Genomic DNA, 17,138 nt, shown 5'->3' on the forward strand with positions numbered 1-17,138 from the left:
TTTGTCTGATTTTTTTATATTATTCCTTGAAGTACGAGGATGGTTCTTACGGAGAGAAAAATTAATTTTTTTTTGTGAAAACGTCTAAAAACAACACTTTTCTATATTCCCATACAAAATATTCGTAATAATACTTAAAACTCAATTTCAACTTTAATACCATAATATCATAAAGTTCAAATGTTAGTGGAGGGGTTCCGGGAAGGTAAATTTTAATTTTTTGACATAATGTATTTGTTGTCTTATCAACTTTTTTTATCTTACTAGCTAGACCGGTGTCCCGAATAGCAGAATAAGTATTTAAAAAAAAGAAGAATCGACTGTTAGGCGGTACGATGTTCGCCAGGCCAGCTAGTATATTAATTATAAGTTAACATAACTCACCTTCACAGTACAAATAAAAGTTAAATCCATTCGGGATTTGAACACATGACATGAGTGTCGCATATTGCAATAATATAGTTCAATGAAATTTCTCAGATATAATTTATATGCAGATGCGAAGTTGATTGCATTGTGCATGTAAATTAAATTCCTGCTCTGTGTAACTCGATGTGTTTTCAATTAGTTTAAGTACAACAGGTGACATTTTCCCATTATTAAAAGAATTCATATAAAGTTAAGTATTTTCGGGACGGATTTCTATCAGCAGTATTATTAGCTTATCTTGTACAAAAAATTAAGCAAGTTCAACTAAAACTAGATAATTATTGCCTATCTAACTTACAGTCCTGCTGTCATGTTTGTGTATTAATTACTTGTATGTGAAACTGTTTCATATTTTATTTGACTTTTCTGTTACTATGCTGTACCTCTTTATTTCCTAATAAAGTCACTTAAAAAAGTAACTTGTAGTCACTTGGAAAAGTCACTAGTGGTTTGTGAGAGAAATAAAGTTTCTATAACGATATTTATGGTTAAGGAAAAAATAATCTCTTTGCACCAACTATTAACAGTTACACAACACAGAAATATCAACTTAAAATAATACAAAGAAAAAATAACAACACAAATTTTCAATAATTATATGTATATAAGGCATTTATTAAATAATTTTAGTCACACACACGTACGAAGACTGTGATAACATTTCAATTTAGGTTAAAAATTGTAAGTAAGAGATCTTTTTATTAAGCATTCTAATTTTATGTAAGTAATTGTCTAAAACAAATACCAGTCAATAGACAGATACAAATTTACACGACGATATGTCCGCGCTCTGCATTACAGAACAATAAATTTCATTTAAGCATACCAGCATTCTGAATTAGGATAATTACTCATAACCCGACCACTAACAACATAATAAATTGGTGTCAAAAGAACTAGTGTCAGTGATCCCAATGGGCAAGCAATTAGCTTAACAGAGTTGTTAACAAAGAAATTCTCATTTCAAGTATTTACGGTGTAACACAGGCGATAAGTTAATTATATGAAAATTCCTTTGGGTGAGAAATTATAGAATAAGTACGCCAAAAAATGCCAAATTTGTTACACCTCTCAAACTCAAAATATCTTTATTCATATAGGTATACAAGTACACTTATGAACGTCAAAAAAAGTTAAATTAATTGTAAATTTACTATCAGTTCACAAGTCAAGGGCGTAGAGCGGGCAAGAAGAACAGGCAAGAAACTTTCCGCCACTCTTTAATCGTTAAGTTTCGAGTCATACAAATTGTACTCAACAATGTTTTACCCATAAAATTATGTCGTGCCTCAACTGACAACTGACATTGACATTTTTATTTGTAAAAAAGAGTTTTGGAGCTTTTGGGACGGACATAAAAGGAAACTACCACAGCACATGGACGCATTTATTAGTGGGTGTCTTGTTTGTCTTTGAGGGAGCTGGAGTATTCTCAATGGGAAGCCGATGCACAGTTTGTTAGTTGGCTAAAAGAAATGTCGTTGATTCCTTGGAAAACGGGACGGGCTTTAGTATGGGATGCCAAAGCGTCATGTATAGGATCATCGGACGTCGAGGCAGAATACGAAATTCCACCCGTATCACCTCGACGTCCGCCGTTCCACAACTGAGCGTTTTTCAAGGCAGTTTTTGCCGCGCACCACCACTATGTGAAACCAGCTGCCCACTGAAGTATTTCCGTACCAATTCGACTTAGGGTCCTTCAAGAAAAGGGGTTCCAATTCTTAAAAGGCCGGCAACGCACTCGCGAGCCTCCTGGCATTGAGAGTATCCATTGGCGGCGGTATCACTTAACATAAGTGAGCCCGGGTGCCCCTTGTACTATAAAAAAATATATATTAGTATAAATATATTATATAAATAAATATTTTTTATATAAATATTGTCTATTATCAACAATTTTATCAAAATAACAGAATCCGATTTACCGACAAACGAAATAATAACAACGAAATTCGGTCAAAAGCGAAAACAAAGTAGAAATTCTCGTCACGATCATGGTATCGACCTAGAGCCGAGATAAAGTACACATATAGCTGCAGGTAATCTTTTTGTTACCGACTTGAAAAAGAGGTTATTAGTTTGGTTTATATTGTAGAAATTTGAAATATAATTTTGATAGTGTCGGCCTAGTGGCTTCAGCTGCAGCGTGCGACTCACATCCCTGAGGTCGTAGGTTCGATCACCGGCTGTGCATCAATTTTTTCGACTATCTTTCTATGTGCGTATTTAATATTCCCTCGAACCGTGAAGGAAAATATCGTGAGAAAACCGGCTTACCTTAGACCCAAAAACTCGATGGCGTGTAGCAGCAGGTCCATACGGTAAACTCTCCCTTCACATAAAAGAACGTATATAAATCGTACATAAATATAACGTACAATATAATCTAATGGCTTATTTTAAAATCAGTAATGAAAAAGGACTGACATAATATTATATAATATTATATTATATTATATTATATTATATTATATTATATTATATTATATTATATTATATTATATTATATTATATTATATTATATTATATTATATTATATTATATTATATTATATTATATTATATTATATTATATTATATTATATTATATTATATTATATTATATTATATTATATTATATTATATTATATTATATTATATTATATTATATTATATTATATTATATTATATTATATTATATTGTATTATATTGATTGTCAAATATTTATGCGTGCGTTCAGGCGCTTATTTCTTTTTGTGTTGATTTCTTTTAAAAAGTAGTGAACTTAATATTTGTCTTATAGTCATTGTATTACTTTCGTAACATGACATTCATTAACTGTTAATAAGTTCGCCGGATGAGCTGGGTTTATTACATAAAAATACTTTACTTTGACAATTATTAAAAAATATATAGAAATCTTTTATTATACCACATCATATGCACAATCCATATGTTGGAGATATAAAAGAGTGACGGAGACTTGATTGCCAGTTCTTCTTGTTATACGCCCTTGATTTGAGAACTGGCAGTAAATGTAAATTTAAAACCAGTATTTTTTCTGACGTTCATAAGTGTACATATAACATTCTATTATCAATAAATTTACATACTTCTTAGAATTCGCTTAATTCGTATCTATGCCTAACTTCTTGGCGTGTCTCTACACTTCTCTTTAGTTCTGGCTTCAACATAACTTCGCGCCTAACTTCAGCGACAATCCCTTTACTTATCTTTTGCATGTCTAACAAATTTAACAACAAATAAACCTTAAAATAATGTTCCAATTACCATGAATTCCACGAGGAAATTATATTATTACGAATAATTTCTAAGCAGGGTGCGAAGGGAATCTAACATAACACTGTATCTCTTGAGATAAGCCCGAATGGAATTTTCGCTTAATGGTAAGTTAGTTTAAGATTTAAGATTACCTGTATGCTATATATACCATATCTTTATGTAATATTACTACTAAATTAGTCTTGATTAGTTGTTCAGCTATTCGATATATCGATATTCGATTATATCACGAAGGATATATGATAAATTACGCTGCAACAATATCCGTGTGCTTGTTATAAATATAAATTTACAATGGGCCAATTTTGATGAGATTTGTGAGTTCGCTTCGAGAATGGTTTAAAATAAAAGTTAAATTATTTCAAAATAAATAGAAATTGGTTAAACTTACAATAAGACAGGTCGACTGATGGGTTCGCTAGTTCCTTAGTTACATATAGTTTAAAAAATATATTTTCTAGAGATATGAATTCGAATGATTGCGAAATTTTTTGACCTTGAACGTCACGCGTCACACTAGGCAAACACTGCTTTAGGCTGTTTCTTAATATATTTTATTTGGCTAATTCCTCGCATGTTAACGTCAAAGATATAATATATATGAGAGAATAATTTATATATTAGTAGACTAATTATAATATTAAATAGGTTTCTCGCTGACCACGATGTAAAGCACTCGAATAAAAAATAAATAAATCAGTGGCGCTACCTCTTTAAGTCTTGGCTACAGATTTCTGAATCTATTACATGATCATTTTTAAATCTAAAAAGGCAAGTGGGTGATCAGCCTCCAGTGCCTGACACACGCCGTCGACGTTTTGGGTCAGACATGTCGGTTTCCTCACGATGTTTTCCATCACCGTTTGAGCAAATGTTAAATGCGCACATAGAAGGAACGTCCATTGGTGCACAGCCGGGGATTGAACCTACGACCTCAGTTATGAGAGTCATACGCTGTAGCCACTAAGCCAACACTGTTAAAAATCGCGTTTTAAATATTCCTTAGCGCTGTTTTAACTTCTGTTTTTAAAATTTTAATTGGATTAGATTAACGATGTAAACAATGCCGCACCGATACGCCAGCTATTGATTAATTAATTAAATGAGCTTCGAGCTTTAGAAATTGTTTTCTATACCTTGAATAACATTAACGTTCCTTAATAAAATTAATCTTATATTTTCTATACAAATATTAAGCTAATCAATTTAATGATATCTAACATTTATTATTGTTGAATAAGGTAATGAGTTTACTTAAGTTCCAATAAGTACAGATCTAAAAATGATTAGGATCTAAAACTGGACATTTCTTATTGATGTGTGCTGTATCGGAACAAAAATTCATTATTGTTAATTGCAGTGCTATTATTGATACCCTTGATAGACCTACATATAATAATAATAATTTTGATAAATATAACATCAAAACATATGTGAAGAAGGTTGGTCACTGTGGCAGTGTACTTTAACACTGGCAGCATTTCAAGGGAAACTATTCAAGGGAAACGATAGGAGAACACCAGTCATGGGGACCACCATGCTTTTTTGGTGGTTATGCCATTAATTTGTAGCTTATGTGAAACGTTGGAACTTTCAACACAGCGCCATCTGTTAGAATTGTGACTATCAAATAATAAACAAATATTTTGCAATAAAATAATAGTGCGGGTATAAATTGAGATGTAAGCTATCCTATCTTTTAGGTTAGATCAAACTGCACACGGTGTGCAAATTTGAATGAAATCGGTTGGTAGTTTAGGAGTCCATAGCGGACAAACAACGTGACACGTAATTTATATATATTAAGAAGATTATAAAAACAGGACTGGACCGAAATCGATTGAGGAAACTTATTGCCGCCAGATCTTACTACTGACCAGGATTCAGATATGAGTTACCCAGAGTGAGATATTTATTTAGTAATAATATTGGCCGCGCACCACCACTATGTGGAACCATTTGAGCTCACCACCATTATGAGCTCACTGTCAACAATTAATATCTAACGCACACCAAACGAAAAAAAAGAGTCCGAGATACGGCTAGTGGGTTAGAGTGAGAGAGGAGGAGCCTGCTTACCGATGCCGTATGCGTGAGAGAAAAGGAAGCTAGACAGACTGGCGCCGTAACGCGTTACGTAACGAAACGGTTTACCCTCCCATAAGAAGTTATCAAAAAATTACGGTAATTCCTTTAATTTGCGCCTACATTCAGTACGACGAGGTCACACCTTGAATAAAAACATATAATATAACGTTTTGATATTGGACAATCTAAGAAAACTGCAATTGGGGCTGACAGACCGACCTGTCATTGGTAAGACTGTTCGAGGATACCTTCTTTGTATTTCTTTTTCTTGTTTTTTCTTTTAGAGGAAGGATCCTTACTTCGTTATCGTTGATAAATACGCTATAAGTGGATTATGTAAAGTATAAACATTTCAAAAAACTCTTTTCAAATGTCTTCATAAGCTTTTTTACTTGACTTTAATAAGTTAGAATTATGCATTATTTGTAAAACAACCTTTATAGTTTGATCACACGCTAGTCTTTGCAATTAATTAATTAAATAGTTAATTTATGCTTCTTGAATAAATACATTTCACTCCAAATATGTTTTAGTATCATGTACTAATTTATGTAAATTGTTTTTATAGCATAGTTTCGTCAGCTTAATTATATTCAGACATAAGCGAACTTTCGCCAAAACTGAGATCATAAATTCGTTGAATCAATTCATCTATCGAAAACAAAAAAGCAAATCCATTTAGGTTAACGAAGAGCCGAACGTCTAAAACAAAATGACGGCGCATTTTGGAGAAGTCTCTCCAGATCTACTGTAATTCTGTAGATATACTGTCATGTTCTAATATGTTTTAATTAGGTACTATTTTAGGACCAAAACATTGGTTTAAAATGTATGAGAAAAACTTTCAAATGTGTATTATATATATTGTAATAAAAATTACTAATTCATATAAAGTTCTGTTCTCTGCATATCATTATTTAAACTGGCCACTGACGCAGATTGATAGGATATACGGCGAAACACATGGGACTGTCTATTCAAAAACTCTCTCTGATAGGGCGGATGTGTTGCTCAAGTGCTCAAAAAGCGAGGTAATGCATTTAACAACTATTATATATAACATGCCTCAAATGAGAACACATAATAATATAATAATATAGAATATTGTAATTTTTAACCTATATAGTAATAATAATTATTAAAAAGGGATAAATAGTGAACTAAAACAAATTTAAAATGTTTTGTATACATTGCCAATGTACCTTTAATGCTGGCAGCATTTCCTCGCTGTAATTTATTGTTTAATTATGATATGTATTTCATTAAATATTGAATTACACAAAAATAAGTACTGGTTTTTCAGCTTAATTCCCTACAGCACAGGTACAGGTAGCTAGAGGTAGGTTCACTAATCTCGTAGATCTATTGCCAGAGCGAATTTTCGAAGATGTCACCGCTATGAAATATTCTTATCGCTATATTTTGACAGATATGAACATCTGCTGCAAAAACTCTACTGTATTTTAGGTGCACGCTAAATCTACTGTAGCGTAGTCCTACTTTATCTAAAAGCTTTGGAGTATTACAAAAGTTATGAGCAAAAAGGCGAGATATTGAAGCTTTGTCTTACATCTAAAAAGGAGGATATCTTTCCAGCATTTCATTACTTGATGCAGCAAGAATATTTCGCTAACAGTGCGCTTTCATCTTAAAAATTCGAGATTTAGAAACAAAGGCTTGATTTTAGATTCTGTATTTTTAGATTTCTCTATTCATATTTTTAAAAGGCTTAATATATTTTTATGTGGCAACATTGCAATTGTTTACCGGAATAAGCATGAAGATATTATACCGATATGATAGATTACCCTGTAAAAAACATTTATTTATGTAAGTGGCGCTACAACCTCGTTAGGTCTGGGGCTCAGATTTCTGAATCTGTTTCATGATCATTTTTAAATCTAATAGGCAAGTCGGTAATCAGCCTCCAGTGCCTAACACACGCCGTCGACTTTTTGGGTCTAAGTCGGTTGTCTCACGTTTTCCTTCACTGTTCGAGCGAATGTTAAATGCGCACATAGAAATAAACTCCATTGGTGGACAGCCGGGGATCGAACCTACGACCTCAGGGAAGAGAGTCGCACGCTGGAGCCACTAGGCCCACACGGCTCTGCTCACTGAATAACATATATTTACCAATTATTAAACAGCTGCCAACCGCTCAAGCATTACGCGCGTTCATGGGCAGCGGTATCTCTAAGGATTAGTGATATCGCTGCCCATGGACCGTCTGAGTCGGACGTGAACCTCCTGCCCATTTGGTTCCATACAAAAAAGTTTTGGATGTATTTGTTTCTTAGGCAGTATGGATGTTTCAGGTAAACAATCCACCTTCAGGGAGAACCTGAAGAACTGCTTATTACTAGCCAAGCCAATGAGGGTAATGCAATGGAAACTTCAAAGGTGTCTGTCTTCAATCAAAAAACAATAATTTTGTAATTTACTAGTGATCCACTAATCTGATTTTAATGCAATTTTCATATTACAAAGGTAATCCGATGTCTATTCACGATAGTGTGATCATCCATTTCGCTTTTCTGTTTATTCCACTCGAAGTGACACTTCATTTTCTTTCAACCGATCCTTTTCAAGGAAACCTTTTAACACGGCAGTTATAAACAGAAATAACTCGTGTCTAAAAAATGTAATTTTAATGGCAAGTTCAACACTTCAATAAAGATTTTTAAAACCAAAAGATTGTGTATAACTTGGGTACCTATAATATTAAGTCCTTACATATGAAATTAGCGATTTGTATGGGAGGAACAAAAAGGAGATTTTTTAAAATATAATATATATATTATATATATTTAATTATCTATGCACTTTTGCCATCTTATATGTAGTTCATTGTTCATAAATGTAATTTTAATTCTAGCAAGTTCAACATTTTAACACAAAATTTTTAAACGTAGAAAAAAAATTGTGTTCTGTTGTATAATAAATGTAAAAATGTACAACGCCCCTTAATAAGATAATAAATCGGCCTTAAAATATTCGTATGATATAATCTTCAAATTAACTTTTTAGAAATAAATTCAGTTTTCTATTTACCGATTTTAAATCATTGATTTGTATTGTTACATCTGAAACATTTCAATAGTTTTCAGTTTCATTTGTATGCCTAGACAAGAACACTTGAAAATGAATATTAAACAATCTACGCAGTAATTGCAAAACTGTCGCAGGTGCGAAATCTGGAAAAATTGTCGCAAATTGTCTCCGTATAAATTGATTTAAATGATTGATCACTCCATCTATCCGGCTCTGCGATCAATCATGGTATTTATTACGAAACAGACATTTTAATTATTTATCAATTGCAATTTTATATATGCAATCTATAATGCGCACTCGTGTTAATTCTTCTGTCATCGCTAATTATCACTCATTAAGAAAATACAGCAATCCAAAAGATGAACTATTCCCTTAATAAATGTATTATATATTTAATAAAGTAAGTATTTCAGTTTAATGAAATTTGTTGAAAATTTTATTTTATGTTTATGTTAAAAAATTTATTTTATTTTAATGTGTGCTTGTATTGTCGTGTGTGTTTTAGTTGTATTTTTTTTTTAAATTTCTATTTGATTTTGTTTGAGAAACTTATGCTTGCATTAATTGTCACACATTTTAGATGTAAGTGTTGTAAAATAATTAGTAAATTTAGGACTGTGTGTGATGTCGTAAGCTTGATAACTAAATAAATAAATAAAAGTAAATATACTTTCTTTCGTTGAGCGTGCGACTCGCAAACCAGAGGTGGTGTGTTCGAATCACAGCACAAATGGTATTTTTGTCTATGTGCGTATTTACATTCGCTTCTACGGAAAAGGAAATTGTGAGGAAACCGGCCTCAGATCCAAAAAGTGGCGTGTGTCAGGTCATGGTTGATACTACCTACTTGACTATTAGAAAAAAACTAATCACGAAACAGATACGGTAATCTGAGGCCCAGACCTCAAAGGTTGTAGCGCCACTGTTCTTTTTAAAGTATTATTTACACAGTAATGTTTGTTTAGGACCAGTCTCTTTAAATTGTATTTAATGAATTTATATTGCGATTACAAGAAAACATTTATGAAACTCATTATTAAAATTATAAGTCGGTGTTTTCGTAACTGAAAAAAACTTCAGTTAACTTTTTAACAATGAATGATGAAGTGGAAAATAAAAGAGCAGGAAATGGAATTGAATTCACAAGCGTAAATTAATGTCTGTTTTTTAGTTTCAACGTTTCCGCTGACGCCGGCGACTGCGAAAATTTATTTTGAACATAGACTTTTTTAAATAAAGAAAAGGTTTTTACTTAGGGTTCGATCCTACAAGTACTGTCAAATTTCAATAGTATAATATCTTACTCGTGAGCGTGAAATGACGTCAAAAATATAATGTGAAACGTTGAACTTGTTAAAGATGTGAAATTCTTTAAAGGTGAGATCTACGCGACGTTCAGGACTGAGATAAGAGAAAACGTTAGTAGTGAGACTACGACAGTGAGTTAGTAGAAGACTGCCCATGTTCACTCCATTTAAAAAGAAACATTTTATAATAAGGCTATATTTTACCAAAGATATATATTTACTAGGCCTTGTCGGCTCTGTGTGCCACATATATTTTTAAGCAGTTTAGAATTCATATTAATAATTAGTTTTCTATGCTGCTAAATTTACTAATTGAACAACTTAGTACATTAAGACCAAGATGGATGTTGTCTGAAGTAAATAAATTATTATAAAAATTAAAAAAAATGTGGCCTCAGCGTACGACTCTCATCCCTTAGGTCGTAGGTTCGATCCCCGGCTGTGCACCAATGGACTTTCTATATGCGCATTTAACATTCGCTCGAACGGTGAAGGAAAACATCGAGAGGAAACCGACATGTCGTAACCCAAAAAGTCGACGGCGTGTGTCAGGCACTGGAGGCTGATCACCTACTTGCCTATTAGATTTAAAAATGATCATGAAACAGATTCAGAAATCTGAGGTGTAGACCTAAAGAAGTTGTAGCGCCACTTATTTATTTTTATAAACTCTTTGTTATGTATACTAATGAACATCGAAACACATTTAATTCTGTGCAATTTCTTTGCAATTTGGAGATTTGTTTGGTAAGGGCAAGATTTAATTCCGAAACATTTGTTTCATACGATTATGCTGATCCCCCAAGGGTCACAATCCGGAGACCCTGGCTTAAGATAAGTTTTATTTCTATTGTTTCACCCTCGTATTGGACTTGAAACACTATTTTCTTGTTTAGTGTATTTCTATACTACGCGTTTGTAATACACATGTACTACAACAGCTTAATACAAGTTAGTATCTATTTTATTTTATTCTTAAATTACCTTTCAAAAATAAACTATTCAACACACACAAATTATTAGGTAATGGATGACCTTAAATATAAGCGATCTCTTCCAGACAGTTATTTTACTGAAAAACTTCCAATAAATTTTATTTAATTCTTTGACATAATAGACTACAAAATGACTTGAAAACGCGTTTCCTGATATAAAATTGTTGATAGAATTAAATATTCGTAGACATAGGCATAAGAACACGAAATAGCGGAACTGTTGTGTTATTTTTGATTTAAAATAATTGTGTTTTAAGAGTTTTAAAAGTGAAGTTATTTGCGTTATTCGCGTAAATATACTTCTAAATACATACAAACTATATTAAAACATGTCAATAAATAAAACTACAAGTCATTATGACAAAATATTTGAAAGTACCCGCAAATTCGAACAATGACTACCCCACTACACAGGATTGCATGCCCTATCTCCCCGTTAAGAAACCGATCAGTAATTACTTCCCGCTCAATGGATGACATTACTAAAACGTCATTATTTTCCCCTATTTACAAGAAATTAAGGGTACCAAACATATGAGCTATGATTATTTCTTCTAGCTCTCATCAATGGGATAACAAAAATCTTTTAAAGTTTTATATAATATATTTCATGTAGTTCTATAAAGATATTCCTTAGAAAAATTAGTTAGTGAACTTAGCAAAAAAAACAATTTTATGTTAAGAAGTAAGCTAATTAATGTGTTAATTTCTCTAGAAAAATAATTAACAAAAGAATATTGAACACAAAATAAATAATAGTTAAAAAAAACTAAAAAACACGCTTTTAAAGCACATCAAACTAAAAAGTAAAAATATTTCCTAATTTAGGCTGAAAATGGTAATGAACAAAAAATACTGGTTTTATTGTGAAAAAGCGTGGGGCGCTCTGTGCCATATTTTTCGTCTATCGAGCATTATTTTTATTACCTTTATTTTTTTTTAATTATTTATTTTTTAGTTAATTTTTTTTTATTTTTTTCATTTTTTTTCGGATTATTATATTATTATTATTTTGCAATGTCATCGATCTTTGACAGGTGCGCAAAGTTTGAACTAAATCTGTCCGTTAAAAGTGGGTCAAAATCGAGTCCGAAGGAGTCGGTTACATACATACATACATACAGGTGAAGCTAATATAAAGCGTGTAAAAATAGAAAGAATTAGCTTGGTGACTATATTTCTTGCTGCGACATTTCCTTAATGAATTGCGATGCTACATAGGGTGTGTATGCTACATACCTATAAAAGATAATAAGGTTTTAAAAACGTGCCTCAATATCACAAATATACTCGTTTCGAACCTAAGCATATTAAGGAATCAATACGTAATGTACAAAATATACTTAGTCTTTACTGAAGTTCCGCAGGGTAAGAGGACATCCAGCATAGAACACCAGCCTGATCAGTTTAGGGCAGTTTCGACTTCAATCCAGGGTCCGCAAGGTCCCACAAGGCAAGACCCAATTATATGTCTGCTATATTTTAATTGAGACTCATGTGCAAGACACTTCGTCTATAGGGTCTAAGATAGCTTCTAAATATACTCTCTACATTCTACCTTTGAACATTGACAATAAGTCTTATTAAAAATATATCATACGCTATTTAATTAATTTTTAGTCGTAAAAGGTCCATTCATAACACGGTAAACATAAAACGTACAGTAGCGCCCACTAATTGTAATTTACCCCCGTTAATTAATCGTTCGCAAACAGGGGTGGGTTTTTACTGTGTTTTCGTGTCATTAGAACGTACGTCCGACCTATATTTTTGTGCTTAATTGATAGTTTTAATTCTACTAAGATTGAATAGCATATGTGATACGATGTTTTTAACTCATATATACTTATTTTATTCTTTTTTACCAATTCAAATAAAAAATCTGTAATACTATATCGATTTTGAAACTTAGACAACAGTCCAAGAAATCGGCCAAACTAGCAATATACCTTATCTAAATGAGGATCACGTAACAAAACAAACGTACAAATATGCACTTGAAAGCTTCAAATATTATCTAATTCCAATAATATTATTAACGTCTGACACTCTCTCTATTATTCCATACCACTTATTTATTTAATTTTCTTCTAATGAAACGCCATTACCCCAGTTAAATCTTAATATGTCTACCTTACCTTCCATAGTTACACAGAGTTAACAAGATCAAACTTATAACTGAAATATTGAGGCTTTAAAAGTATAAAAAAGAAACGCTAAACTAATGATGTCATTACGTCTTGGTCGTTAAATGTTTATTCAGATGTATGAAAAAGCATTCAAAATTTTAATGTAACGACGTCATTACTAACTTGTGTCGGATTTAGTTGACAATTTAATGAATTATTGTATTTTATCACTCTATATATAAGACTGACTGTCATATAAAAAAATATTGTATATTTATAAAATACATTTTAGTAAAAATAAAATGGCTTAATATAAAAAAATATTCGCAGTCGGTAGGATTCGAACCTACGCTCCCAGAGGGAATCTGATTTCTAGTCAGACGCCTTAACCGCTCGGCCACGACTGCTTTTCAATCTGGTCTGAAATATTTCATAAAATAACTACAGTGAAAAGAATATTCGAGCTTGTATTTTATTGCTTCTGTAAACGTATAGATATAGAATTAAAAGATTCTACAATCATGTGGTTCATTTTCTTTTAAAACTAGTTTAAACCGATTCTAATGAAACTGATTCGCATAAATTTTTTGGGTCGCAGCCAAGTGAGTGATAGTGATCTAAATCATTTGCGGATCTTAAATTTTTCTTGTAATTCGTAAACAAAATACAAGCAATAACACCTTACAGGTTATCAAAGTTCTTACTTATCAACGTTTTATTAGCCTGTATTTGTCAAAAATTGCCCGTCTAACTATGAAATAATGTGAAAAACATTATTGGTAAAGAAAATGTAGCGATATTTCATTGTTTCACATATTATTTGTTGCGCTGGCGACTAACCTACTCCAAATGAGCCCCAAATTTCTATCATACCGTTAGTTCACCGTACACTAATTTTTTATTAGAGAAATTACAAGCTGATCGCCTAAAAATACAGACTTAAAAATGTGCCATGGGATATTTCAAGTTCGAAAATCCTTGTAACCATTAAGACTACGTCACTGATACAGTTCTAACAAGGTTCTTAAGAAAAAGACAGTTTTCAATATAATCACTCGTATATTGACATAATTAACAAAATATTTACAAATATACATAGCTACATTACATATACATTAAGTCTTTTATGTACTTACATAAGAAATAAATTATCTATAGCGTTTATACATTCATAATTTTTCGTACAATTCTCAATATTATAAGTTTCACTAAGACGCGCCACATATATTACTTCAAAAACTCAAAATTACTTCACACAAGATAAATAAAATCATAAATTTATTAAAAAAGAAACATTTATTACAAGCAAATTAAAAGTTACAACAACTTTTGGCGCTAAATTTTCTGCTAGCTATTAATAATGGCGTGTCTTAATAAACCGTTTTACCAAAATGCTAAACTTTCTTAAGCTAAACAGATAATTTGTTGATATTTCTATTGGGTTTTCCAAAATTGGCACAATTTTGGCACTTAATATATAGGATGGGTTTAACACCACCTGGAAGGAATACTGTGGAGAACAATTATTTCACCCGTATCACCTGGACGTCCGTCGTTCCACTGAGCGTTTTTTAAGGCAGTTTTGCTGTGCACTACCACTATGTGGAACCAGCTGACCACTAAAGCATTTCTGAACTAAAACGACTTAAGGTCCATCAAGAAAAGTATAGTAATTCTTAAAACGCCGGCAACACACTTGCGAGCCATTTGGCAGAGTGTGTTGGCCGTATCACTTATCACGTGACCATCCCAGTTTACCCCCCGTTCAATAAAAAAAATCTTAATTGCATTCTTTAAATATTTGAATTAATTATAACAATGAACGAAATCTAAAAATATCTAATATTTAAAAAAAAACAAATAATTTTGCATTTTTGTTTTGAGGGTAGGCAAATTCCAATACAATTTTGAGAGATCACACTTAGCTCTAAGTCTAAATTACTTTTTATTTCATGAGCCATTCGCCATCAGTATAATTGCACACATTTAAAGTACTCTTTTGTCTCTTTCCTTTCGTATTTACGCTGATGAAAACAAAGACAGCGCATGTTACAACTGTGCGTTTGATATATATTTATTAATTTAATTTAATATGTATTACGTGAAATTTTTCCTCCAGCATTCTCCCTCCAAATGGTTCCCGTTCCAAACAATCATACATTTATATTGTCTTGTAATATAAAATTTACAATATTTGAGGCACATCAATATTTATTTACATTTATATCTAATATGGCAGTAACAACCCACATATTTTTGCTTATGTTCTGAATTAGGGCGAAATTTCTCTGTGTTAATGGGTCGTTCGAAATGTTTGCAGACACGTCAGAAATACGTCATATTTGCCGAATTAAGGTTCCAAAAGCTATATAGCTTTTTACGTATCATATTTGAATGAAATTAAGTTTTTACTAGAATCACGAGTGATTAGAAAATATCCTTTAGATTATGTTATCAGTTATTATTTTGACCACGGAAAGGATTTCGTAACTTTGTGCGTGATATATCAAACGGCGACGGTTAACATTTGACCCAAAGCTTAATAGATTCTGTGAAAAAGATGTCAAAATTTTCTTAAAAGTAGTTACAGATCTGGATTAAAAACTTAATTTCTTTCAAATTATGGACATCGTTTAACATTCGGTAAAGATTACGTATTTGTTATGTGTAGCAATTAAAAAGTTCGTTGTTAAACAAATAAAATTCCAAAAAACTATATTCCTGACATTATGTAGTCAGAAATAGACTGTGCGAAAAAAATTATAGTAAATTTCAACCAATTACACAGAGATTCTTAATATATGATCTGTACCAAGAACAGAAGCAAAAACACGTGTTGATATCTAAATTACACTATCAGTCTTACAGCATTATCCTGGGCCTTAGCTCTCAAAAGTCTTCCTTAAAAGGCATATGTCAGATTCAAGTACGTAGTGCCAAAACTCACAAGCACTGTCTACGCTAAAAATTTCTAATTCGGTAGAACACATCAATATAACAACTGAACACATGGCGTTATAAAACGAGCACCGTGTTGCCATGGTAACGTACACAGTAACCATGGTAACAAAGAGTCTGTTTTATAACTAAACAGAAGCACTAACGTGCATTGGTCGAATAATTTTTTTATTGAAAAAGTGCTACAGTTACAGTAAAACCTTATTAGGCTAAGGCCATTGGTAACGCACTGACACTTCACTATTGTCTTTGGTTAAACGTTCTCTACACGAATCTCGTAAGTTGAGCGTGGAAGTCGCGTAGAAATATTTGCAGTTGTGGTAGCGTTGGTCTGTCGTCGGGTGACATCGCCCAACAGTAGGCCATTACTGCGAACCTGGGGGGAAAATTATTATTAGTATGTTTAATTAAATCATCAACCAATAAGATTACTGTTTGTTCTTGTCAACTAATTCAAACGTTCTAACTTGCTGCGCTATTAAAGCAACAACTGAAAGGTATGTAATGTTTTAAATCCTTTTAATAATTGTAATAGCGGTAGAGTCTTGTCTCAATAGCCGATAGATATTGGTTCTGATTAAATTATTATCTTATTCAACCAACTTCCAAATATCAAAATTTCCAAACTGTTTTGTGTTTTATAGCATAGTTATTATATAACAAAATCAAATTCCAAAATAAGTTTCAATAAATGTTTTGTATATTTATTTATTGTAGGGTAAATTAATATTATGTGTTATAAATCACAATCATAGAGCCTGGACAAAATCAAATTGGTTGCTGATTTTTTGCTTTAACATATTTTTGTTATTATTATTATTATTTATTTATTTTTAATTTATTTTGCTACAAATGTAATTATTATTATTATTATTTTTTTGTATCTCACA

General features: G+C 31.9%; 1 protein-coding gene and 1 non-coding gene across 2 annotated transcripts in view; both read right to left on the minus strand.

The window, feature by feature from the left end:
• Positions 1-13,615: 13,615 nt before the first annotated feature.
• On the minus strand, positions 13,616-13,697 carry Trnas-aga. The gene has a single exon. It is a non-coding gene; the product is annotated as a tRNA-Ser (tRNA).
• A 632-nt stretch (positions 13,698-14,329) lies between these two features.
• Positions 14,330-17,138, minus strand: part of LOC125059746 (tyrosine-protein kinase Drl-like) — a 42,644-nt gene continuing 39,835 nt past the window's right edge. The window contains exon 6 of the mRNA XM_047664294.1: positions 14,330-16,624. Coding sequence (XP_047520250.1) covers positions 16,513-16,624 — 112 coding nt within the window. The 3' untranslated portion in view covers positions 14,330-16,512. The remainder of the gene's footprint in view (positions 16,625-17,138) is intronic.

The sequence above is a fragment of the Pieris napi genome, chromosome 20 (assembly GCF_905475465.1).
Source record: "Pieris napi chromosome 20, ilPieNapi1.2, whole genome shotgun sequence".
NCBI classification, from domain to species: Eukaryota; Metazoa; Arthropoda; class Insecta; order Lepidoptera; family Pieridae; genus Pieris; species Pieris napi.